The sequence below is a fragment of the Hemicordylus capensis genome, chromosome 14 (assembly GCF_027244095.1).
Source record: "Hemicordylus capensis ecotype Gifberg chromosome 14, rHemCap1.1.pri, whole genome shotgun sequence".
In the NCBI taxonomy this organism is placed as follows: Eukaryota; Metazoa; Chordata; class Lepidosauria; order Squamata; family Cordylidae; genus Hemicordylus; species Hemicordylus capensis.
Window position 1 is genome coordinate 7,015,156 of NC_069670.1, and position 25,941 is coordinate 7,041,096.

The 25,941-nt window shown below is 51.6% G+C and overlaps 1 protein-coding gene across 1 annotated transcript; it reads left to right on the plus strand.

Annotated features, from left to right (window-relative positions):
- Nucleotides 1-1,636: 1,636 nt before the first annotated feature.
- Nucleotides 1,637-24,862, plus strand: CTSF (cathepsin F). The gene is made up of 14 exons (XM_053278762.1): nt 1,637-1,896; nt 5,803-5,922; nt 10,004-10,079; nt 11,913-12,007; nt 12,103-12,178; nt 13,393-13,506; nt 14,675-14,820; nt 15,978-16,074; nt 16,552-16,632; nt 18,519-18,638; nt 19,593-19,657; nt 20,469-20,559; nt 21,808-21,866; nt 22,321-24,862. Exons 1-14 carry the CDS (start codon nt 1,705-1,707, stop codon nt 22,393-22,395), a joined length of 1,407 nt encoding a protein of 468 aa, XP_053134737.1. The 5' UTR covers nt 1,637-1,704; the 3' UTR covers nt 22,396-24,862.
- Nucleotides 24,863-25,941: the final 1,079 nt, after the last annotated feature.

Here is a 25,941-nt window from a genome sequence, read left to right on the forward strand (position 1 = left end):
AGAGTAGACAAGACTGAGCTAGATGGATCAAGGGTCTGACTTGGTTAATAGGCAGTTTCCTTTTAAACACACACACACCCCGTCCCGATCATCCTAGCAATCTAATTGTGCAGTGGGGAGGTAACCTGCCTAGAGAGCATGAGGTTGTGGGTTCGAATCCCTGATGGTGTTTTCCCCAGAATATGGGAAACACTATATCAGTCAGCAGCCATATAGGAAGGTGCTGAAAGGCATCATCTCAGACTGCACGGGAGGAGGCCATGGTCAACCCCTCCTGTATTCTACCAAAGTCAACCACAGGGCTCTGTGGTTGCCAGAAGACAACACCAACTCAACGGCACAACTTCACTATTAAATAATCAGGGCTTTCACGGGGAGCTTTGCCTGAAGTGAAAAGAAGACACAGCAAGAAAGAATCATGCGGGCTTAGCGTCAGCCTTACAGGAAACATTTTTTAAAAAAAAAACAACCATGATACACAACAATCAATTATATATGAAAACAAACATCACTAGCAAGAATATCCCTTTTTACAAACAAATGTCAGTTACTGCTTAGTTACACAACAGTTTCATTTAACAATCTTTCCAGATGTAGAGGGGAGATGGAGAAAGCAAAATTTTCCTGATTTGTAAATCAGATTAAATCAGATCATATGGTGGTGTTTTTTTTTTTAAAGCATTGGAATTATCTTGACCTGATCGAAGATGAATAGTGTGGGTCAATTTTTCTGACATAGCCATGTGCCACATTTGCTGGTACCAAAAAGTGTCATATTTCTGTTTTTCCAGTGTTGTGCAATGAACAATTGGGTAGCTATTAACATGAATACTATCAATCCCTTAGATGACAGCTCTGAATTTGAGTCCTGAAAATATATTTAATAATACCAACTCTGGTCTCAGATCTAACCTCTGCTGTGTCATTCGGCTCATCTCTAAGAAAGCCTCTGTCCAAAAAGCAACTAACACTAGGACAGGACCACCATAAACGAAAAGGCATTCCCCTAGACCCACAGCCATTCCAACAGAGGGTGGGGGAAATGCTCTTATTCATACAGGATAATCTGGAAAGGGTCATATACCACCTATGGAAAAGTTTAATAAAAGTTCTCTTTAACACGGGCTGAGGTTGAAGCCACTCCGTTCAGCTCCATTCCAGATCGCTAATAGTCTGCTGTAAATCCTTTCCCCCCAGCTCCACTTACGGCCAGTTAAAGGACTATTTATTAGTCCCCCTGCCTCTTAAGATCATCTGGGGAAGTCCGGTTTTGGTCGCCACATGCTCCTGGGGATTCCCCCCCCCCTTTTTTTTTAGCAGGAGGAGAGCAACTGGCCCTCTCCACCCCCAGCACAGCACCCCTCCAGTGACTGTGGCTGGTGTCTCTCTGATGTGTCTTTTTCCAACTGGGAGCCCTTTGAGGACAGGGATCCACCCTTATTTATTGATTACTTCTCTGTGTCAAGCGCTTTGGAAGCTTGTGTCGAAAAGCGGTCTCTAAATCTTGGTTGTGGTTGTCCGCCGTCGCAGCAGCAGCAGGCCCCGCCCCCTCTCCCGGGTCCCCGCCCCTTTCCTTGCCTCCCCGTCGGAGGGGCCGGGGGTGGGGAGGGGGGCCCGGCGCCAGGAGGCCCCGCCCCCTCCTCTCCTCTCCCCCCGCCTCCCGCCAGCTGAGCCTGCAGCGCAGACGGAGCAGAAGAAGCCGCGATGGGTCGTCCGGCTGCTGCGATGCTGCTGCTGCTGCTGGTGCTGGCGGCCGCCTCCGCCTCGGTGCCGGTGGAGAAGGAGGCCGTGGTCGCCCCCGGGGCCCGGGAGGCGGCGCGCTTCGCCCTGGCCCAGGCTTTGGGCGAGGGGCGCTCCGGGGGCCGCCTGTGGGCGCTGCAGGCTGCCAGGAGCCAGGTCAGGAGACCCCCCCACCCCCCGACCCCGGGAGCGAGCAGTGGGGCTGGGGGCGTGCATGAGAAGAAGTGGGGCTGCTTAGGGGGGGAGGGGAGGGTGTCACTGGGGGAGGGGCTCAACCTGCCCCCCTCCGCATCCCTTGCCCCCCCCTCGGGCACCCTCTGCCCTGTTTCTGGCCCCTTTGCGACCCCCCCCTTCTTGAGGGTTGGGGGGGCAGTGGGGCTGGCTTATGGGTTGGGGGAGAAGAAGGGTTGCTTAGGGGGAAGTGGGGGAGGGCAGCTCTCCAGGTGCTGGGGGTGGTTTTCAACCTGCCTCCCCCCTGCATCATGCACGCCTTGCCCCCCCTTCTCCCCACTCCCGGGCCCCCCGCTGCTGTGTTTCCCTTGTTGCCTTTATGGGGGATCCTCGAGCTGAGGAGCCGTGGGGCTGACTTGTGGGGAGCAGGCGATGAAGTGGGTGTTTGTGGGGAGAGAGGCAGGCTTGCCGTGGGAAAGGAAATGTCGCTTAAGGGCTCCTCCTCTCCAGGCAAAGGACCCCACTCACTCTGCCCCCTTTCTGGGTCCTTCACCCCCCTCATCCTTTCCTTCCTTCCCCCCCAGCGTCATCTACCCCCCACACCCCCTGTCTTTCCAGACCCCTTGAGTCCCCCCCCACTTTCTTCCCCTTCCAGTGCCCCAGAAAGCTCTCTGCCCTCCCACACACCCCTCTTGCAGGGCGCGTCTGTCTCCTCTCCTCCTCCCTTTGATTTCCTAATCCACTTACCCTAAAATAGCTCCAGGTAGTTCCCACCCAGCCTGGCAGGGGCATTTTAAAAGGGTCCTCTTTTTAAAAAAGGGCTGCTCCTCAAGCCCTGGGACCCTGATCCCGGATAATGGAAATCCTGGGTGGGATCATGATGGTGGATGCTGAGCTGCAAAGATGAAGCCACCTCACTGTGTGAGTCTGCAAGGTGGTTGCGGGTGAGGAAGTTAATTTACCCCGCGGACTTCTTTGCACAGGAGAATTAGGTCAGCGATTCAAGGTGGGTGTGTGGGTGGAAATCAATCGGCCCGCGGGCCAAAGCAGCCGGGCGGCACCCTCTAGTCTAGGCACAGGGGTTCTCAAGGTTGGGTCCCCAGATGTTCTTGGACTTCAACTCCCATAATCCCCAACCAAAGGCCACTGGGGCGCAGGGGGTTATGGAAGTTGAAGTCCAAGAATATCTGGGGACCCAACCTTGAGAATCCCTGGTCTAGGGGATCCCAGAGCATATCCCACGAGGAGGTGATTCTCATCTTGACCCTCGTTTATTTTGCACCGGACTCTCTCGTTTTCCCCAAGTCTGATTGCCTTGCTCTCCAGGAGGACTTGTCCTGGTTGCCCCTCTGAGCCAGCTGTTGTGGGCTTCGCTCCTGGCAGGGATTTGTGGTCCCACATTGAATTTATTTATTATTTGTGTGATTTCTATACCGCCCTTCCAAAAATGGCTCAGGGCAGCTTCCATCAAAATCAAAGCAACGAAAATCAATAAACAATTCAAATCAAAACCAAATCAATCCAGCAATTAAAACCATTGTTTACTCATTTAGGCTCTGCTCCCTCGCAAGCTGCTTTTTGGGGTGACCACTCGTCCCCTCTCCTCAGGCAGAGGGCTTAGGAGGGGAGTGGCCCTGCTGTCATTTGCCACGGAACAGGGGAAGTCATAGGAACATCGGCAGCTGCCTTCTGCCGAGTCAGAGTCAGACCCTTGGTCCAGCTAGCTCAGTATTGCCTGCACAGACTGGCAGCGGCTTCTCCAGTGTTGCAGGCAGGAGTCTCTCCCGGCCCCGTCTTGCAGATGCCAAGGAGGGAACTTGGAGCCTTCTGCATGCAAGCAGACAGTTGGTCTTCCTGGAGTGGCCCCATCCCCTGAGGAGAATATCTCCCAGGGCTCAACAGATGTCTCCCATCCAAATGCAAACCAGGGTGGACCCTGCTTAGCAGAGGGGGAATTCATGCTTGCTCCCACACGGCCAGCTCTCCGCCTCCTGCTCAGGAAGGATCCCTGCTGTTTCTTCCCTTCTCAAAAATGGCCGTGGAAATGGGACCTCTGGGGAGGAGATCTGTGTGGAGCTGGGTCTCCTGCTCACCAGAGTGGACAGGAACGGCATGGAGCAGTGCTTCCCTGTCACAGGGTTTTCCAGATGCTGTTGACTACAACTCCCAGCATCCCCCGCTTCAAAGGCCTTTGGCTGGAGATTATGGGAATGGTAGTCATCAATGTCTGGGGAATCCCTGTTCTAGGGAACACCGGCATGGACCTGCTCTCCTCCTTGTTAAAGGGGCTGTGTGCGCCCTCGGTTTTAAAGGGCTCGTGCTGCGATTCGGATGCCGTATCGCGTTCCGAGCACATCCCTGTGCAGCAGCGTTCATGGACTGTTCGAGTTGGAAGGGGGCCTCTTGAGGTCTACTTGTCCACTCCCCTGTTCGGTGCAGGGAACTGCTCCAGCATCTCTTGACAGGTGCATGGTTGCGTCCAGCTCCAGCGGGGCATTCGTGAAACTCAGACTGACCAGGGTGGCCTGATCTTGTCCTTTTGTACTACTCTCAATGCTGGCCTTCACAGGGGCCTGTCTAATCCAAACAACCCGGCCATCGGCGCCTGACTTCTGCTTTGAACTGGGAAAAGGGAAGCGCCAGTGAAAAATCCTGTGACCGAGGCCTGGAATCCTATGTTAGAGCCCGAGGAGAATCACCACGTTTTGAGAGAGAGAGAGCAGGTCCAATACCTCTGGGGAGGAGAGGCCCTTGGATTAGAAATCTTCTCACACCTCTGTGTTCTGAAAGCTGTGGAGAGTCAGAGAGTTTTGGCTGCCGTCCTTTGCTCTGAGCAGCCTGCCTTTTCCCGGCTAGTAGCGTGAAGGATGTACCTTGACAGGTTTGTGCTTGATTTAGTCTTTTTTTTTTTTAACAGGGTATTAATTTTTCCATATGCAACTTTTCTTCCGGTGACATACCTGGGCTTAATGCCAGCATTTATTTCCTTGTGTGTTATTGGGCAAAGAAAGAAATGGAGGAGAATGTTTCTCCTGCAACCTTTCGTTGGTCTGAATTGCCCTTGGAGTCATCTAGCCTAATACTGTCATCGTCTGTTTTGCTTGGAAACGAAAACTCAAGAGGAGAGGATGCATTCTTTCTCGGCACACACCCATATCTCCTAATCAAAAGCACTGAGATCACAATAGGCCATCTGACCTGTCAGAAAGCCTTCAGGGAAGGAGAGCTGGGCTTGTGGTAGCAAGCGTGAATGGTCCCCTTTGCTAAGCAGGGTCTGCCCTGGTTTGCATTTGAATGGGAGACGACATGTGTGAGCACTGTGAGATATTCCCCTCAGGGGATGGGGCCGCTCTGGGAAGAGCACCTGCCTGCTTGCACGCAGGAGGTTCCCAGTTCCCTCCCTGGCAGCATCTCCAGATAGGGCTGGGAGAGACTCCTGCCTGCAACCTGGGAGAAGCCGCTGCCAGTCTGGGAAGACAATCCTGACTTAGAGGGACCAAGGGTCTGAGTTGGTAACATGGAGTTCCCTATGTTCCTATTGCATGAGGCTCTGTCAAGCAGCTTTGATAGTTGTTGACCCCTCGGCTGTCATGAGAACCTGCTTGTAAAAAAAAAATTAACTCTTGGGATTCGCTGCAGCTTCCCTTGGGAGCAGGAGGCAAGAGCATAAAGCCTCCTTTTCTACCTTGAAAGCTTCAGGAATCCAGTCCAATGCAGAAAGGAGGTGGGGTTGTTTCTCTCTCACCGCCACCAAATATTTATATATTGTTTTTCAACAAAGGTTTCCCGAGCGGTTTACGTAGAGAAATAATAAAGAAAGAAAATATTTTTTCCCCCTAACATCTGTGCGTGTGGTTTGCCTTTGCCTGAGAGCTCTTTTTCCTTCTCCAGGTGGCGAATGGGGTCAAATTCTACTTGGATGTGGCCCTGCTGAAAAGTGCGTGCAGTGGGGACCAGGCCGTAGGCCAAGATGCTTCCAGCTGCCTTGCTCCGGGAGAACCAGAGCACACGGTAAGATTCAGCCTGCATTCTTGGATTTTATTCTACATTTATTTATTTATTGGCAGTGGCATTGGGCTTCGAGCGACTTCTCGAGGAGGAAAGGCCACAGTGTCTGGGCCTCTTTAGCTTAGAAAGAAGGTGGGTAGCTGGGACGTAACAGAGGTGTGTGTGAAAGCCTGGATCGAGTGGGTGGAGAGGAGTTTTTCTCCCCCATATTAGACCCTGAGGTCCCCTGTTGAAGCTAAGTGCCGGGAGATTCAGGGCAGACAAAAGGAAGTGATTTATTTTTTTTTTAAACACCATGTGTTGTTAAACTAAGGAATCCACTGCCAGGGGAAGTGGAGATGGCTACAGAGAAGGATCTCTCGAAGGCTTTAAAAGGGGATTAAGCAGATTTGTGGATTGGGCTATTAACAGCTACTAATCCTTCTAGCTGTGTATTACCACCAGGATCAGCGGAGTGCACGCAGGGAAGGAGCTGTTGCCCTCTTTCCCCCTCTTGTGGGCTACCTGGAGGTACCCTGGTTGACCATTGTGTGAGGCAGGATGCTGGACTGAACAGAGGAACCGAGGAAGCTGCCATAGACTGAGTCAGACCCTTGGTCCATCTAGCTCAGTATTGTCTACACAGACGGGCAGCGGCTCTTTCAGGGGTGCAGGCAGGAGTCTCTCTCTCTCAGCCTTATCTTGGAGATGCTGCCAGGGAGGGAACTTGGAACCTAGATGCTCTTCCCAGAGCAGCTCCATCCCTTAAGGGGAATAGCTTACGGTGCTCACAGATCAAGTCTCCCATTCAGATGCAACCAGGGCGGACCCTGCTTAGCTAAAGGGACAAGTCATGCTTGCTACCACAAGACCAGCCCTCCTCTGGATGGGTCTTAGCCTGATCCAGCCCTTATCCCTTCTCAGTCTGAGCTAGATAGCTCAGTGCTCTGACTTGGTATAAGGCGGCTTCCTATGTCACCAGGTTCTCCAGGGCCCCCAACTAGTAACCTATTCGTAGGACTTGGACCTCAGGTGTGTCATCTGGGCACCTCTCCTCCCATCTGTCCTAGGATGTGCATGATTCTCATTCAAACTGAATCGATGCGAGTACAAAACCATTGAATAGAGCGGACATGCGCTCGAATCGATCCGAGTGTTATCTCCACTCTATTCAGTGGTTTCGGCCTCGAATCGATTCCGATTCGGTTTGAGCGAGATTTGTGCACCTCCCTCATCTGTCCGAGAGTATGATCTCTGCCCAGGCCAAGCTGGGCAGAGATGGAACTGGAAATCCCGAGAGCCTCCTGGTGCTAGGATTTGTCACACATACCCCCACCCAATGAAGTCGGGATATGGGGGTGGCAATGAAGTGAGATCTCTGCATTTCCCACCCCAAAGCAGATGCTCCTCTTGAAGAGGTTCAGACTTCCACTGGAACCCCTTTCCACAAGGTCGCCTGTATTGCTGCAGTTTCATTGGAGATTTGCATAAGCCCCCGGATTGCCTTGTACAAACGTCAACATTGTTGACTCAGGCTTTTGAGCCATTTGCAGCTAAATATTCACTCTTTCTCTGGGGATCCCAAGTCCAGCTCGGTCCCCTCCTCCCTCACATGTTATCTTGTGACTTGGCTTCAACTGTGCACTTCCCCTCCAACAAGGACAGCTCAGTTCCTGCTGACCAGTCTGTCAGCTGAGAGATAATCTCCCATGGAGCTTGAAGGGCTCCGTACCAAGAGAATATATCTACAAGCTCACTGAGGAACAGCCTCTGCCAAGCTTAGGATGCACGCAGTTTGCGGTAACATGTCTCTGAAGAGGCCGAGAATTGTCCTGCAAGAGGATCATAGGAAGCTGCCACATACTGAGTCCGACCCTTGGTCCATCTAGCTCAGGATTGTCTACCCAGACTGGCAGCAGCTTCTCCCAGGTTGCAGGCAGGAGTCTCTCTCAGTCCTAACTTGGAGATGCTGCCAGGGAGGGAACCTGGAATTTTCTATAGGCAAGCAGGCAGCTGCTCTTCCCAGAGCTGCCGTCTTTAAAAGACTACCCAGGATGTTCTGATAAGTTTTATGTCAGTTATCTTTTAGCCGAAATGAAAGATATGCTATCTTTAAGTGCACAGAGTTTAGTTTTGCAGCATGGAAGGCTCAGCACAAGATAAGTTGATAGGAATGTTTGTTGTTATACTCTGTTGTTATAAATTGGAACATAGGAAGCTGCTATATACTGAGTCAGACCCATTGGTCTATCTAGCTCAGTATTGTCTTCACAGACTGGCAACAGCTTCTCCAAGGTTGCAGGCAGGAGTCTTTCCCAGCCCTGTCTTGGAGATGCTGCCAGGAAGCAAGATGGATCAGTGGTCTGACTCTATATGGCAGCTTCTTTATGTTCCAATTTATAACAACAACAGAGTATAACAGCAAACTTTCCAATCAACTTATCTCCTGCTGAGCCTTTCGTGCTGCAAAACAAAACATTGTGCACTTAAAGATAGCATATCGTTCATTTCTTGTTGGAAGATAACTTGCATAAGACCTGGATAGTCTTTTAAAGATGGCAGCAAGTAACTACAAAGGTCATTATCACAATTACAGTAGAACAGAAAACGAGAGAACGGACATGGGCATTCTGCATACAGACCCTCCTTAAATCTTCCTTCCAGCTCAGCTGTATGCAGTGCATCGAAATGGGCTAACGAGAAAGCCGAACGATATTTAGGGACAGTCATCGGACTAAGGTGCTTGGCAGGCTTGATGTTAAAAACTGGTGTACCCCTCACCATTTCCCCCCTCCAGAATAGATCCAATTTCTCCTCCTCGAGCTGGTCGTGGGGCAGGATTCCCAAGGAGCAACTCTGTTTTCAGCCTCCACCTCCCTCTTTGCCAGAGAAGCAGGTTTTCCTGGGAACATTTCCAGAAAATATTCAGGCAACATTTCTCGTGCCGTGTTTTATCATTTGCCTCAATCTGCCAGTTTGTTTCCGGGACCAGTTCAAGGTGCTGGTTTGGACCTTTAAAGCCCTTAACGGTTTGGGTCCTGGATACCTAAGGGACCGCTCTGCTCCCCAAGCTTGCTTCCAAATTTTATTTATTTTATTTTTAACATTGTATATCCTGCTCTTTCTCCAAGAAGCCCAGAGTGGTGTACTCCATACTTAAGTTTTCTCCTCACCACAACCCTGTGAAGTAGGTTAGGCTGAGAGAGAAGTGACTGGCCCAGAGTCACCCAGCAAGTATCATGAGGCTGAATGGGGATTTGAACTCGGGTCTCCCCAGTCCTAGTCCAGCACTCTAACCACTACACCACGCTGGCTCCACCACCACGCTTGACGCAGTCATCTGGGGGGGCTCTGCTCCGGGTGCCGACAATGAGGGAGGTTTGGCTGTCGTGCACGCAGGACAGGGCCTTCTCAGTGGTTGCCCCCAGATGCTGGAATGCTTTAGTCATCTGCTCCTCAGTCTCCATCACAGTTTTTAGAAAGCGTGTGAAAGCTTGGCTTTTTGCCCAGGCTTTTAGATGATTGTTGCTATTGCTGCTGCTTTGTATCTTGTCTGCTTTTTTTTCTTTTAAACATCTTTTAATCAGATCTGTATTTTTATATTCTAGCGGATATTTTTAATTGTATAACTCCTCTAGCCTTGTTTTTAACTTTTGCATGATCCGCCTTGAGATTGTTTTCATGCAAGGCGGTATAGACATTTAACGATAAATAAAAACAAAGTTTGCACCCCAACGGATGGACATTTTTTACTTTGCACATTTCCGGATAGCTTAAATAGGAGGCGATCTGAGCTGTCATGTTGTCTGACCTATATATGTCATGAAAAACACCTCGCCTTACAGACGTGTTCCTGTTTCTCAATCAGTCCGAGAGATACGTACGCTTTCACACGCCTCCGAGGGATAATTACCTGGAAAACATTAATTACGACGTTGAAATTGCTGAGCTTGCCTCGTGTTAGGTTGGCAGCCCTGTATATTAGGAAATAATGAATGTTTTCGGAATGGCCAACGGTTAAATCGCACATCTCTGCTCTGAGCTGCTGGGATTCTGAGCGCCCCTTGCAATGCGGTCCTGACTGGTTTCTGTTCTCTCCTTCCAGCTCTGTCACTTTGAGGTCTGGAGTCAGCCGTGGACAGGCAGGAAAAGCCTGGTGAAGCAAGATTGTCATCCTGCAGGTACGTCAGGTCTGGGTACTCTGTTGGGAGCATAAATATAGTCTCAAAGGCAGGGCCGAGAGCTTTGCCTTCCTCACGCTCCCAGCCTAAACAGAAGCTTCCTTTGCCCAAATTTCCTTGGCGAATGCTGAGTCCTCAAAACGAAACAGCTTACTGTTTATTATTTTGTTTATGTTGTTTATTCGTTTTCTAGACCGCCCTTCCCAAAATGGCTCAGGGCAGTTTACATAGAGAAATAATACATAAATAAGAGGGCTCCCTGTCCCCAAAGGGCTCACAATCTAAAAAGAAACACCAGAGAGACACCAGCGACAGCCACTGGAAGTACTGTGCTGGGGACGGAGAGGGCCAGTTGCTCTCCCCCTGCTCAATAAAGGGAATCACCACGTTCAAAGGTGCCTCTTTGCCCAATTAGCAGGGGTTACTGCTAAACAAATTGAGAGTTGGGTTTGGTAAGATCACAAGCTTCCAGACTGCACAGGTCTCTCCTTCAGGCAAGGAAGGACCGACTTTGTACAGAGGAGTTCTGTGCATCCTGGAAGCCCATGCAAAAGTATCTTCAGGGCCGTTTTGGAGCCCACAGCATCATTTGGGCCATCCTTTTTGCGGAGTCAGTTTGGGGACGGGCCTCTCTTCTTCTCCACAGTTGAGAACAATTTGAGGAAGAGCTGGAGCTAGGAAGAATCCTCAAGGGCGAGAGGTTTCCATGGGGTTGCGGTTATCCCGTAGGTATCGAGGATCAGAAAGCCATGCCCGGCCTGCTGCGGGACCCTCCGTGGCTTTGAGAAAGCAAGAAATTAACTCTGGGGCCAGGGGTGGCCCACGTGGGTGGGATCAGCAGGCGAGGGCAGGTCAGTGTGTTGGACTAGGATTAGAGAGACCCGAGTTCAAATCCCCGCTCAGCCAGGAAACTCACCAGGTGACTTTGGGCCAGTTCACGTCTCTCTCAGCCTCACCAACTGCACAGGGTGGTGGTGAGGATAAACGTAGCCATGTACACCACTCTGGGATCTCTACGCGGGTGTAACAGCACACTGTTCACTGTAAGTGAACACACGTGGAGTCCTTCACACCGAAACACACGTGTGTGTGTGTGTGTGTGCATGCAGATATCTGAATGGAGGCACATCGTGATATTTGAACAGGGCACTAGAGGCGGGTGGAAAAGCTTGCGGGAGGATTGCTGGCCTTGTGGGAAGGAACATGGATGGACCACTTTGCTAAGCAGGGTCCACCCCGGTTTGCATTTGGATGGGAGACACATTGTCTTCCTTGGAGCCTTCAGGAGAGCCTTAACAACCTGTCGTTTCAGCCTGGCTTTTAATGATATTTTTAGTTTTAATTCTAATTCTAATCTGCTTTTAGTTGTGATTTTAACCTGCTTTTAATGGCTTTTTTATTTTAATGGCTATGTATTTTTGATTTTAGTGTAAGCCACCCTGAGCCACTTTAGGAAGGGCGGTATATAAATTGAATGAATGAATACATACATACATACATACATAAAATGTGTGAGCACTGCAAAATATTCCCCTTCAGGGATGGCACCAGAGCTAAGTTGTAGAGCCCCTGCCTGCTTGCATGCATGCAGAAGGTTCCAAGTTCCCTCCCTGGCAGCATCTCCAGACAGGGCTGAGAGAGACTCCTGCCTGCAACCTCGGAGAAGCCGCTGCCAGTCAGTGTCGGTCGATCCTGAGCTGGATGGACCAAGGGCCTGACTCAGTTTTAAGGCAGCTTCTCGTGTGCCATCCTGACTTCCTGGCAGTTGTGTGATGGTTGAAGTTGCCCCTCCGTTTGGAAACGGTGCCCCCTGTTCCATTCCTGTCTCTGCAGATCCTTCCCAGACGATCCAGGCTGCCGACCTGGGAGAGTGGGAGGTGTTTCGTCCGGAAGCCTCCGCTGGAGAAGTTGCGTTGGGGCTTCCGCAGGTGAGTCGCAGTTCTCTGGAGTGGCCCTTCTTGCCGTTGCGGTCCAAGCCCCCTTGATTGGAGGGTCCCTCAATGTTGGGTTCTTTCTCCCCTAGACCGACTCCGTCCACCTGGTCTCCCTCTTCAAGGACTTCCTGACCACTTACAAGAAGAACTACAAAGACAAAAGAGGTGAGTTGTGGGGCGATCGAGCTGGACAGGGGAGGACCCCCCCCCCGAGCATCCTGCCTGCCAAGGAGGCAAGAGGAATAGTGTTGCGGCCGCCCGATTGATTTCTGGGACTGCTTGCAGGACACACATTACTCCAGTCTTGAATGCAGTGCATTGACTGCCGTTCTGTTTCCGGGTACAATTCCAGGCTCTGGTTCTTACCTTAAAATCCCTAATAATAATAATAATAATAATAATAATAATAATAATAATAATAAATGGCTCCGGCCCTGGATAGATGAAGGGCCACCTACTCCGCCTAAGTAACTTGCCTAGGGAGCAAGAGGTTGCTGGTTCGAATCCCCACTGGCCTGTTTCCCAGACTATGGGAGACACCTATGTCGGGCAGCAGCAATATAGGAAGGCGCTGAAAGGCAGCATCTCATGCTGCGCGGGAGGAGGCAATGGCAAACCCCTCCTGTATTCTACCAAAGACAACCAAAGGGCTCTGCAGTCGCCCCGAGTCAACACCGACTCGATGGCACAACTTTACTCCCAGCTGAATCTACCCAGCTGACAAGCTGATGATGATCATGACGATGATCATGATTATTATTTATTACATTTATAAACCAGGCTCTGGGTGGTGTACAACAGCTTTTAAAAGACATAAAAACACACACAATTGAAAACAGAATGCTAAAAACAATATAGAAACGATTCAAGAACAACAATATAGAAATGATTCAAGAACAATTAAAACCATTTCAAATACTTTTAAAAAACAAGAACGCTTTACCAGCCTTGGAAGGCCAGGCCAAACAAATAAGTTTTTAGGGCTGGGAGGTCTCTGCTCCGCCTGCTAACAGCTGCTGAGGCCTGTTTGTTGAGCACGCAGGACGGGGCCTTCTCGGTGGTTGCCCCCAGGCTGTGGAACTGGCTCTCCGCTGAGACCCACATGGCTCCCTCTCTCCCAGCCTTTAGGAGGGACGTGACGACTGCCCTTTTTATCCAGACTCTATTTAAACGTTTCGCTGTATTCTGTGTTTATGTTTCCATGGAATTGTTTTGATCTTGCTCTGTCAACCGCCCTGGGGTCTGAGGACGAAGGCTGGCATGTAAATATAAATAATTAGTAGCTTCTCCTCTGGGTAAACCATGCCAGTCTTGTAATAAACCGTGGCCATTAGTTACAGTTCTCCGGGGCGGCTTCTTCGCCTTCTCCTTCTTTCCAGAGACGGAGAGACGCTTCCAGATCTTTGCCGAGAACCTGGAGAAAGCCCGGACGATTCAGCAGCTGGACCAGGGTACCGCGGAGTATGGAGTCACCAAATTTAGTGACCTGACAGGTCGGTGGCGGCGGCAGAAGGGCTTGAGTGCCAGACTCTCCCCTGCAGCTCCGATGCGGCGTTCTGCTGCTGGGGCCCAGAAATCCCCTTCATCCCAGAGACAAATGGCATTGATGCTGTCCAGGGGCGGAAGGTGGCCAGTGGTGCCACCGCGGTTCCCCTGGCCCCGTCTCCGGCGTCAGCGTCCGATGCAGGGAGCAGTTAGCCACACAGTTAGCCTGTGTCGGACGTCAGGTGTGGGGGGCGTGGCTTAGCTCCGAAACGGGGCCTCGTTCGGGAGCTAAACCACACCCACCCACATCTGACATCAGACGCAGGGGCGTGTCTGGGGCGCAGCCCGGGCTCTTTGGACCTGTTCGCTCCATGGTGGCTCCATCCTGATGCTGTCTCTTAGGAACCTAGGCAGCTGCCATATACTGAGTCAGACCACTGGTCCATCTAGGTCAGTATTGTCTACCCAGACTGGCAGCGGCTTCTCCGAGGTTGCAGGCGGGAATCTCTCTCAGCTCCATCTTGGAGATGTTGCCAGGGAGGAGACTTGGGACCTACATGCTCTTCCCAGAGCGGCCCCATTATCCCCAGAGGGGAAGATCTTGGAGTGCTCACACATCAAGTCTCCCATTCAGATGCAAACCAGGGCAGACCCTGCTTAGCTAAGGGGACAAGTCATGCTTGCTACCACCAGACCAGCTCTCCTCTCCTCTTGGCCCGCAGGGGCCAAACAATGTGATGTCTGGGGTTCTCTACTACTACTATCTCAAATATTTCTATCCCGCTTCTCAACAAGAGTTCCCAAAGTGGTTTACATTGAGAAATAGAAACAAAAATGAATACAGGTGGCTCCCTGTCCCCAAAGGGCTCACAATCTAAAAAAGAAAGACCAGACAGACCCCAGCCACAGCCACTGCAACCTTGGAGAAGCTGCTGCCAGTCTGTGAAGACAATACTGAGCTAGAGAGAGCAATGGTCTGACTCAGTCTATGGCAGCTCCCTCGGTTGCTGTCTTCAGGCCAGAGGCCCATTTGTGGAGCCCAGCTTGGAACCGCCTTGTCTCCTTGAAGTGCCGTCCAGATGATTTGGCCGATTTTATCGCCCCTGCTGACTTCATCTTTCAAAAGTCCGGATGTCTATCTGGTCCCAACGCTTTTCCAATTGGTCTTCTTTTCAGAGGAGGAGTTCCGCTCGACGTACTTGAACCCACTGCTGGCCACGCTGCCTGGCCGCCCCATGAAACCGGCCGCCATCCCTCGCGACCCGCCCCCTGACGCGTGGGATTGGCGGGACCACGGCGCGGTCACAGGGGTCAAGAACCAGGTCCGTACTTTCCCAGGCCGTTGGTGGGCTCCGCGTCGCGAAAGGGGGAGAGGCAGTCCCCAAAAAGTCTCTGCATGTGTCTTTTCCGTCTGAGCATGACCCCCCCCCGCCAGATGAAGTTTGGTTTGGGCACCCCCCCAGCCGAGAAGTGCAGAATCCAGGCTTTAATTTAAGCCACACAGACTGGTTATTCGTAAGCGGAACGAACAGCCTGTGCGTGTAACGAATGAATGATTAGCCTGCACTGGTTTGAGCATCCAGTGGGAGAGAGTTCCTAGTCTATTATGGGAGCAAAATTCTTAACACTTCAGAGATGAAAGGATGCTGCTGTTGATTTGGAAATCCAGCCTGAGACCATTTCTTTTTGGAAATTTAATACCAAGGCAGGCAATTCATCCAAGGTTAGCTTTTTATTGGGGGCTGAGGTGGAACATAGACCGAGTCAGACCCTTGGTCCATCTAGCTCAGTATTGTCAACACAGACTGTCAGCGGCTTCTCCAAGGTTGCAGGCAGGAGTCTCTCTCAGCCCTGTCTTGGAGATGCTGCCAGGGAGGGAACTTGGAGCCTTCTGCATGCACCCTTGGATAAAACAAGATGAACTTGGCCATTTCAACATGGTAATTAAAGTTTTCCAGTTGAGTATTTTAAAGGTGTTTCAAGGACACATTTCTAACCCCTGCTAACTGAGCCATGAGACACCTTTTGAAGTGAGGGCTCTCTTGCATTTAGCAGGGGGAGAGCAACTGGCCCTATCCATCCCAGCACAGCATCCCTCCCGTGGCTGTTGCTGGTGTCTGCTTTGAGTTTGTTTTGAGATAGTGAGCCCCTTGGGGATAGAGGAAGCAACTTTATTTATTATTTATTTCTAAATGTAAGCTGTTTTTAGAACTTCTGTTGAAAAGTGGTCTATAAATATTTGTTGTCTCAGACATATATGTTTTATTGATTTGTGGAACAGGAAGGTTGCATGGTTGTGTGTTTACTAAATACGACACGGGAAGCTGCTGCCTACTGAGTCAGACCCTTGGTCCCTCTAGTTCAGGATCGTCAACCCAGGCTGGCAGCGGCTTCTCGGATGCTGCCAGGGAGGGTTTCCGGGTCCAGCTGTCCGGGGTAACAGTCTTTCTCTGCTCTCCTGCCCCTCTTGTGACCACAGGGCGCCTGTGGTTCTTGCTGGGCCTTCTCCGTGACGGGCAATGTGGAAGGGCAGTGGTTCCTGCACAAGCGTTCCTTGGTCTCTCTCTCTGAGCAAGGTAGGCCGGTCCCGGATGGAGCCTGGCTCTCGGGTTTGGATCTGGGGACATTCTGGGCTCTCGGGCCACCTCGTGGCCGGGATGGGGCACTTGCCTAGGGTTGCCGCGTGCTGGCTTTTCCAAATCCGGCTGCCTGATTTGCATATTATGTAAATCAGCCTGAAAATAATCTCGCATATGCAAATTAGCCGCCACGCTTTCCAGTTGACTTGCGTTTGCTCTGGATATCGTACCAGCAATCGTTGGGGAAGATACCTTTGCCTGAACATTTCCCTTGACATATTAACGGCAGCAACAGAACAAACAAAACAACAGCAAAAGGCACGGCTTTTTAATTAAGGCTGCAGTTCTGTACCCACTTATTTGAGAGGCGATCTGCAGTGGCCAAAGGCCATACCTCTGAAGCCTGGGGAGGGGGTTGACTCGGACTGCAAGAATAGCGTGTCTGGTCCGATTGCTGCTCTCTCCCCCCCACAGAGCTGCTGGACTGCGACAACCTCGATAAAGCCTGCCGCGGAGGGCTGCCATCCAACGCCTACGAGGCCATTGAGGGACTGGGTGAGTCCGGCCATACAAGTGGCTATCAACATTTGATGTCCGTGTCTGTAGAGGGCTGGGTTGGCATGGGAGACTGCCCAGCACAAGCGTGCTCAAACCGGGGTCCTCAGATGTTGTTGGACTACAACTCCCATCATCCCCATAACCTGGGGGGGTGATGGGAGTTGGAGTCCAGCATCGTCTGGGGACCCAAGGTGGAGAACCCCTGGCACAGCGTGCCCGTCTCTCTGGATTCACACGCTTGGAAATGACCGTGCTGGACACTTGTGAGTTCTTGAGGATTCATGGGGTGGCTCCTGGCTTCTTATAGGCAGTCTTGGAGCCAGAGAGAGGGGAAAGAGGATGATATTTGGCAACATCTGCCCCCCACTAGGGATGTGCCTGGGTGGGAATCGGCTCCTTTACAAAGTCAACAACCAACAATGCGATCACCTCTTTCCCATCTCTAGGTGGGTGTAGTGATGTGCATGGACCGGTTCGGCACCTCCTTAGGGAAGCGCCGAACCAGTTCGAACCCCGGCACCCGGACCAGTTCGGCGGGGCCAGGATCAGCTCCTTTACCAAGCAGGTGAGCTGGACCTTACCAGCAACTCCACTGCCCAGCCGCTTTTCCGGGCACGGTGCTCGGGGTCCAAAAGCCCGCACATGGCTGCAACACGGCTCTCATCCGCCTGTGCATGCTGACGCCGTGCGTGGGCTCTTGTACCCGAGCGCCATGCCCAGAAAAACACTGGCGGCAGAGGAGCTGGTCAGGTCCAGCTCACCTGCTCTGTAAAGGAGCTAATCCCGGCCCTGCCGAACTGATCTGGGAGCCGGGATTTGAACCGGTTCGGTGCTTCCTGAGCAAACCGCTCCAGCTGTGTCAGGTTGGAAGGGTGCCTTCTCCAGACTGCATGTTTCAGGTCTTTCCATAGATGTCCGACTCCAATCAGGGCTCATAGAAGGCCTCTTCGGAATAGTCCAGTGTTTTGTCCTTAGCCATTCCTGGGTGCTTTGAGCTGTGTTTGGGGTCATTATCCTGTTGGAGGGCCCATGATCTGCGGCTGAGACAGAGCTCTCTGACGCTGGGCAGTACGTTTTGCTCCAGAATGTCTTGGTAGTCTTGAGATTTCATTCTTCCCTGCACAGACTCAAGGCACCCCATGCCAGACGCAGCCAAGCAGCCCCCAAACATAACCGAGCCTCCTCCATGTTTCACAGTAGGTAGGGTGTTCTTTTCTTTGAACGCTTCATTTTTTCATCTGCGGACATAGAGCTGATGTGACTTGCCAAAAAGCCCCAGTTTTGTCTCATCTGTCCAAAGGACAGTCTCCCAGAAGCATTGTGGCTTGTCAATATGCAAATTTCAGCCAATTCCAGTCTGGCCTTTTAATGACAAAACTGGAGCTTTTTGGCAAGTCACATCAGCTCTATGTCCGCAGATGAAAAAATGAAGCTCAGGCAGAGTGGGCCAAACTACCTGTCGGCAGGTGCAGAAGTCTCATTGAGCGCTGCAGGAATCGCTTGTTTGCAGGGATTGCCTCTAAAGGTTGTGCAACCAAAATATTAGGTTAAGTGTCCCATCATTTTTGCCCATGTCATTTTCATTTGTGGTGTTATTTGAAATATTCTGTTGCATCAAAACTCTCAAGCCCAGTCTGGTTTTTGTTAATTGCGGAATACATGATGGGTGCCAATTACGTTGGTCAGTTTCAAGTTATTTAAGGGACAATTGTGGGTTCTTCTTTTTTCGTGGAGGGGTACCGACATATTTGTCCACGTGTGTATATGATGGATGTGTCCTAAATTCTGTCCCCTTGACTGCATGGCTGGAGCCCAACCTCCCCACTGTCCTTCCAAATGTACCGCTTCATCTTTGTCGGGCTCTTGTTTTCTCTTCCCTTCAGGCGGCCTGGAGACGGAGCGGGACTATAGCTACGAGGGCCATGCACAGACCTGCGGTTTCTCCAAGGACAAGGTGGCCGTCTACATCAATAGCTCCGTGGCCATCTCCAAGGATGAGAGAGGTACTTCTCTGGGGCCATGGTGGGTGCGAGAAAACTTGGCCCACTGCTGAGAAGTGTGGGGAGAATGTAGGGTGGCAGGGGGGTGATGGGAGTTGTAGTCGAGCGCCACCGTCTGGGGACCTGGGCTTTTGAGAACTCCCCTGCTCTGGAAGAAGGGATGATGCTTTTCTGTGCAGGTGCCTGGACCGTCTTTGGGCCTGGTGGGTGCACTTTGCATTGTGGATAAAAGCATCCCCTTGATATTTAGATTTCTTCAAAGCGAGAGCCATTATATGGAATCTCACAGGGCTCCTTTCTCTCTTCATGAACTCCATCGGGGGAGATCCGGTTTGGGTTGCCACCGGCTCGCTTGTTGGCGACCCCAAACCAGGCCTTCTCTAGGGTGGCCCCGAGCGTCTGGAACACACTCCCCAGTGAAATCAGAATCTCCCCATGTCTGGTTGTTTTGAAACGGCCTCTGAAAACACAACTGTTAGGTCAGGCTTTTCGTTTATGAGTTTTGTTCATGGCAATTTTTAATCGGTTTTGGGTTTTAGGTTTTGGTGGTGGCCCTGAGATTTTATATAGGGCGGTATATAAAGATGACAGATAAAGGAGATGTTGCATTTTGGGTAGAGAACTGGCTGACAGGGAGTGTCTACGGTCTTCATGTGGGAATGGGGGCTTGAGGGAAAGCCAGCGTGGTGTAGTGGTTAGAGTGCTGGACTAGGACTGGGGAGACCCGAGTTCAAATCCCCATTCAGCCACGAGACTTGCTGGGTGACTCTGGGCCAGTCACTTCTCTCTCTGCCTAACCTACTTCACAGGGTGGTTGTTGTGAGGAGAAACCTAAGTATGAAGTACACCGCTCTGGGCTCCTGGGAGGAAGAGCGGGATAGAAAATGTCAATAAATAAGTAAAAATAAAACCACGTTGCCCAGCCTTGCGCGTAACCCGCTCCCCTGTCTGTTGCAGAGATTGCTGCTTGGCTGGCAACGAACGGCCCCATCTCCATTGCCCTGAACGCCTTTGCCATGCAGGTGAGAGAGTCCCAGGAGGGCAGGGACCTCCCTTTCCTTCTGTGCTGGATGGGACGGAGGTGGCCCCTTTGGCGTGCCGATCGAGGGAGGGCTTCGTAGCCAGAGCCGGGACTCACAAGCAATGGCCCTCCAGATGTTGCTGAAGCACCTCTGCCTCCATAATTGTGGCTGGCGGCGAAGGGAGTTATAATTCGCCGACAGCTGGTGGACCAAAGTATTCCTTTTGCCGTAGTCTCCTTCCCCTGTTCCCCTGAACCCAAGACTAGGTTCCTTCCACCTTCTCCGATACGAGGGATATTTATATACCGCTTTTCCACCCAAGTCCCCAAAGTGGTTTACCTAGATAGAGAGAGATACATGGAATGGAATGTCCTGTCCCCAAAGGGCTACAATCTAATGAAGAAACGTAAGATCGACGCCAGCAACAGCCACTGGAGGGATGCTGTGCTGGGGACGGAGAGGGCCAGTTGCTCTCCCCCTCCGAATTAAAGAGAATCACCATTTTAAAAAAGGTGCCTCTTGGTTCAGTTAGCAGAAATTGCCGGGGTCATCTTAAATTTCTGATATCAGAAATTGGGGGTTGGTCGTTTTTTAAATTCAGAGTTTACGTCTCCCTTTTGGGTGAATGCAAGTATCGCCTGTATTTAGCGTGTGTTTTTAAGAGGGTCTACAGAAATTCTGTCACCTTAAGTGGCGCAGCGGGGAAACGCTTGACTCACAAGCAGAAGGCTGCCACCCCAGACCCTGCGGGCAGAAGCAAAATGGTTTGCTCAGTCCCACGGTCTCTCCGTCTTGCCTCCTCCCCCTGCAGTTCTACAGGAAAGGCGTCTCCCACCCCTTCTTCGTCCTCTGCAATCCCTGGATGATTGACCACGCAGTCCTCCTGGTGGGCTACGGCAAGCGTAAGTACTGGCTCATGGGCTGGGGCTGGGGGGACCTTCCCAAACCATGGCGTCTGTCTCCCCACGTCTTCTGGCGGTGGTCTGGGCTGGTTTCATCCACAGCTGGGAGAGCTGCAAGGCTTCTGGCCCTTAAGAGGTTTAGGGAGCTTGAACAGGGCTGAGTCATCTTTCTGACAGTACATAGGAACACCGGAAGCTGCCATATACTCAGTCAGACCCTTGGTCCATCTCGCTCAGTATTGTCTTCACAGACTGGCAGCGGCTTCTCCCAGGTTGCAGGCAGGAGTCGCTCTCAGCCCTCTCTTGGAGATGCTGCCAGGGAGGGAACTGGGAACCGGGAGCTTTCTGCATGCAAGTGTGATGATGTTCTTCCCAGAGCGGCCCCATTATCCCCTCAGGGGAATATGTTGCAGTACAGGTAGTCTCCCATCCAAATGCAAGCCAGGGCAGACCCTGCTTAGCAAAGGCAACAATTCATGCTTGCTGCTACCACGAGACCAGCTCTCCTGGAGATGCTAGTTGTTTTGGTATCTGTGATGGCTACCACTAGCCAGCTTTAGAATTGGCTACCTGGGTTAAAGAGGGAGGGAGGGAGGGAGGGAGGGAGGGGCACACACACACACACACACACACACACACACACACACACACACACACACACACTCTCTCTCTCTCTCTCTCTCTCTCTCTCTCTCTCTCTCTCTCTCTCTCTATCTATCTATCTATCTATCTAATTTGATTTCTATACTGCCCTTCCAAAAATGGCTCGGGGCGGTTTATATTGCATTGCATTACATTAGATCTCACGTTTGGCTTCCTGAGCGAAAAAAGCAAATATTATGTTCTGTTCTCTGGTTTGCAAAATGCTTGCGGTTGAGGAAAGGTACACCACAAACACAGGATGAAGCAACCGGTTCACGAGCAGGGCTGGGAACAGAACAGGCCGATAAACAAGCCAGAGCCGGGAGGGCGAGACAGAATCACTCCAGCCGCAGCCAGCAAGGAACATCTGATTGACGTCGCCACAAACCTGGTTGTGCATAAGGGGGGCAATGAAAAACTGTGGGGGCTCGGGCCAGCTTGGAGCAAAGAAAGACGGGAAGGAAGCTGCCTTATCCTGAGTCTTATCCTGTGCTATACTGAGCTGCGTGATATTGAGTTTGGGCTCTGCTGCTTCTCATGCAGGTCCAAGTCTCTCTGTCCTACCTTGAGTGCCCTGATGATGGTCTCTCTCTCTCTCCTTCCCAGGTGGCAAGCTTCCCTTCTGGGCTATCAAGAACAGCTGGGGGGAGGACTGGGGGGAGCAGGTAAGCGCCCGCTGCCCCAGCCCCACGGCAGGTGGAGGTGGGGGAGGGGAAGCAAGTTGAAGGGCTGAAGATCTCGGCCCTCCCTGCAGGCAAGGAGGAACCAGGATGGCATCCCAGTTGGCTTCTGGATTCATTCATTCATTCATTTGCTTTCTAGACCGCCCTTCCAAAAATGGCTCAGGGCAGTTTACACAGAGAAATAATAAAACAATAAGATGGCCCCCCTGTCCCCAAAGGGCTCACCATCTAAAACCCTGGATTCAGGGTTGCATCATCGTTCGTTTCTGGATCTCGTGCTTTCCGGATTAGGGTTCCTGGATTCGGGGGTTTCTGGGTGGGTTCCTGGATTCAGGGTTGCATCGCGGTCAACTTCTGCATGCCAGGCTGCTGGCGCCTGTGTGCCGAAGGGCTGCCCCTTGCTTCCCGCCTAACTGCCTGCCTGCCTGTCTTTCAGGGCTACTACTACCTGTACCGTGGCAACCAAGCCTGCGGCATGAACACGATGTGCAGCTCAGCTGTGGTGGAGTAGTCGCCCGGGCCGCCCCGCTCCCTGCTCCCGTCCGGACTGCCCCTGTGCCGGCTTCCCCTCCAGCACCAAGCCGCCACCTGGACGCCTTCCCCGCACAGGATCCCGACACCGTGACCCAGGCAGCCTAGCCCTCGCCCTCTTCCCGAATGGTTGGGCCTCAGGCATGTCGGGAAAGAGCGCTCCCAGACGCCTGTGGACATGGGGAGTGAGCTAGAACCTGGGCCCCTCTCTCTAGTCTCCTCTCGCGGTCTAGATGGGGTGCTGGTGCTTAGCGGCCGCCTCTCCTTCCCCGCGGGAGCAGGTCTCTTTGGGCCGTGCACGTGAGGAAGGAAGAAACCGCTCTCCTCCTCCAAGACGGTGGAAGGGGTCTGCGACGAATACGACCAAGATTTATATACTGCTTTCCAACAAAAGTTCCCAAAGCGGTTTTGCATAGATTTAAATCTACTCTAGAATGATTCGATTTATATCTAGTAGTAGAGATAAATCTACTACTTACGTAGATATAAATCCACTCTAGAACGACTTGATTTACCTAGATATAAATCCACTCTAGAACCGCTAGATTTATGTAGATATAAATCCACTCTAGAACCACTAGATTTACGTAGATATAAATCCACTCTAGAACCGCTAGATTTACATAGATATAAATCCACTCTAGCACGACTAGATTTGTCTCTAGTAGTAGAGATAAATCTACTTACATAGATATAAGTCTGCTATCGATAGATCTAGATCTAGACCTACTCTCCTGAAACTGGCTTCAGCTACTCGTGGCCTTGCTTTTCTTGTTCCTGTGCTGCTCCTTTGAAGGCGGGAAGGAGACCAGGCAGAGAACTGAAGAGAGCCCTCATTCAGGGGCCACCAGCTGAATCCCTCTCCAAAACCGGATCTTGGTTCCCGCTTCCCACCCTCTGAGCTCTTGCTCATAGTTTCTGGCTCGTGGTGGTGGGGGGCCTGTCGCTCAGTGGGGCAGGGCACCTCCGTGGCGTGCACCAAGCCCCACATCCACTCCCTGGCATCTCCAGAGCGGCAGCGAAAGGCCCCTCTATGCTTGGGTCCCTGGGGAGCTGCTTCCAGCCAGAGCCGATCATCCTAGGCTAGCTTTTCCAACTAGTATTAGGGAGTTCCCTAGATCCGTGCCATTTAGCACACCAGCTTGTATTTCAGATGACTGTTTTGAGGGATTCATCTCACTCTCCTTTCTTGATTTAACTGGATATGCTCCCCTTTCTCTGTAAATAAGGGTGCATTTTTCCTGATTGATGGGGTGCGCGGAGAGAGGGCACGTTTGGAAAGCACTTCACGCTATAGCAAGCACTGCTCTCTCCCGGGATGGTGAGGGTCCCTTCCTCTCTTCCCTCAACACACTCCTGGTCTTTCCCTGCCTTGGGGAATTGTGACACTGTTTAAAAGGGGACCACACACCCCCAGCTGCTATTACGAGGAGGGGGACGTTATTCCTGGTTCCGTTAGGACAGGTCCTGGTCTGCTTCTCTAGAAGACTAGATGGAAAGGTCACCGGTACATAGGAGCAGTGTTGCTTGTAACAGGGGTTGCCAGATGTTGTGGACTACAGCTCCCAGAATCCCCTCTGAAATAGCCTTTGGCCCGAGCATTCTGGGAATTGTAGTCAACAACATCTGGGCTTCCCTGTTACAGGGAACATTGCTTGGGAGTCGTACAAGCTGCTGGGCCAGCAATAGACAGCTGAGCAGCTGCTTTAGGAAGTGGTCAGGGAAGTGATGATGGCACGGATGCCCACGTGCACCTCAGTTTCTCCTCTTCCCTGCCCCACAAAAAAAACCAAAAAAAAAAAAAAAAAAAAAAAAACGGGTCAAACTCAGCCTGTATTTGTGCCCAGCAGTCCTGGATTAAGATGTTAATCCATCATGAGCCCAGCCCACAAATTTTGGACATCAATCCTTGGTCCCCTGCTACAATGGCTGAAGGGGGTTATGGGAGTTGTAGTCCAGCACCTAGGGGCCGAGGATTGTGAACACCTGTTGCAGGTGACCTAAAGCCAGCCTTCTCCCACCTCCTCTCAGCTTTCCCTCTTGCAAGATAGGATAAAAATACTCACTTTTCAAACTTGTGAAGATTGCAATAAAATAATCTCTGTGACGCAGTTTGCACATTCAAATAATGCAATGCAAGCGTTAAGTGTTAGCACTGGGAGTCAGGCTTGAAAAATGCTTTCGAGAGCGAAGGTATTGCGAAGGGTGGGGTGGGGTGTCTTTTTCTTTGGTCTCTGTGGGTGTTTCCAGAGAAGGCTCCTTCTGCTTTTGGCCCCAGCCCGGTGCCTATCAACAGTCAAAGGCTTCTCCTTTCGCACCCGGACCCAAAATGAGCCCTCTTTGGAAAGGCCCACCCCTAGATCTGTTGGGGCCCTGAGCTGTTCCTTTTAAGCGGCAGTTTTTAGTGTTAACAGTATTTCCACACTAATAAAAGACCGATGTTGTGATCTGGCGTGTGTGTGTGTGTCTCTGCATTTTGATGGGGAGGGGAAGTAGCAGCCCATGGGTATGGGCGAAGCCTGTGATGGAAGCCCTTTGCACTCATCAGCTCTCCGCAGGGGTGTTGTGCTGGCTTTCAAGTCAAGACTCCTGGCTCTTGCCTTTGCCTGCCAGCGATTCTTCTGCCTTTCCCAGTGAGGAGGTTGTAACGGGTTGTGGCTTTATGGAACTGCCAGGCAATCTGCCCCTCCTCACCCCAGGGCTCTGGGGCCCTCTGCAACTTGTGACTCCATCGGGTGAAGGGGCAGGGTCTAGACTGGATGTTCTGGTTCTTGGCTGAGCCTGCCTGTTGCTTCTTGCTGGGTCTCTTTCTCGGGCTAGATGTGTGCCTGAAGTTTGGTTCTTGAGGGTGGGGAGGAGCTATTGGGGCTGATCTCCAGCACTTGCACAGAGGCCGCTGGGTGGGAATTGTGCCATACATCGGGGTGGGCAACCCTCCATCATGGGAGTTGTAGTCCAGTAATGGATGGAGGGCCAGGATTGCCCAGCCCTTCCCTCTGCAGATGGCCCTCTCTGTACAAGTGCACACTACTGATTTCCCAATCCATGTATATGTTTAGTTTATTATGTGTAGCCCGCATGTACCAGAGCATGGGCCCACGGTACAGCCACCTCCCTCAAGCTAAGCAGGTGTGTCCAATGCCTGGATGGGAGAGCCAGATATGCCACCGTTGGGGGTGGAGTCCTAACTCAGTGGCAGAGCATCTGCTTTGCATGCGGGAGGTCCCAGGTTCACTCCCTGACAGCACCTCCAGGAAGAGCTGGGCATGACTCCTGCCTGCAACTGTGGGGAAATGCTGCCAGTCAGTGTAGTCAGTGCTGAGCTAGACTGACCAGAGATCTGGCTCAGCATGAAGCAGCTTCCTATGTTCCCGTCTGTAGCATGGCTCCTTTCATATCTGCTCCAGGCTGCTTTGCAAAGCTGAAAAATAAGGATATAAATGGGTATTTTAAAAACAATTTAAAATGCTGCATATAATGGCTTAAAACGTAAGATCATTTTTAAAAAAGTCATAAAATGTTAAAG

What these genes read in the sequence shown, in the direction of transcription:
- CTSF (XM_053278762.1), top strand. Translation starts at nt 1,705, where the DNA reads ATGGGTCGTCCGGCTGCTGCGATGCTGCTGCTGCTGCTGGTGCTGGCG. An exon ending in CGGGAGAACCAGAGCACACG is followed by an intron (nt 5,923 to 10,003) that starts GTAAGATTCAGC and finishes CTCTCCTTCCAG; the next exon opens with CTCTGTCACTTTGAGGTCTG. An exon ending in GAACTACAAAGACAAAAGAG is followed by an intron (nt 12,179 to 13,392) that starts GTGAGTTGTGGG and finishes CCTTCTTTCCAG; the next exon opens with AGACGGAGAGACGCTTCCAG.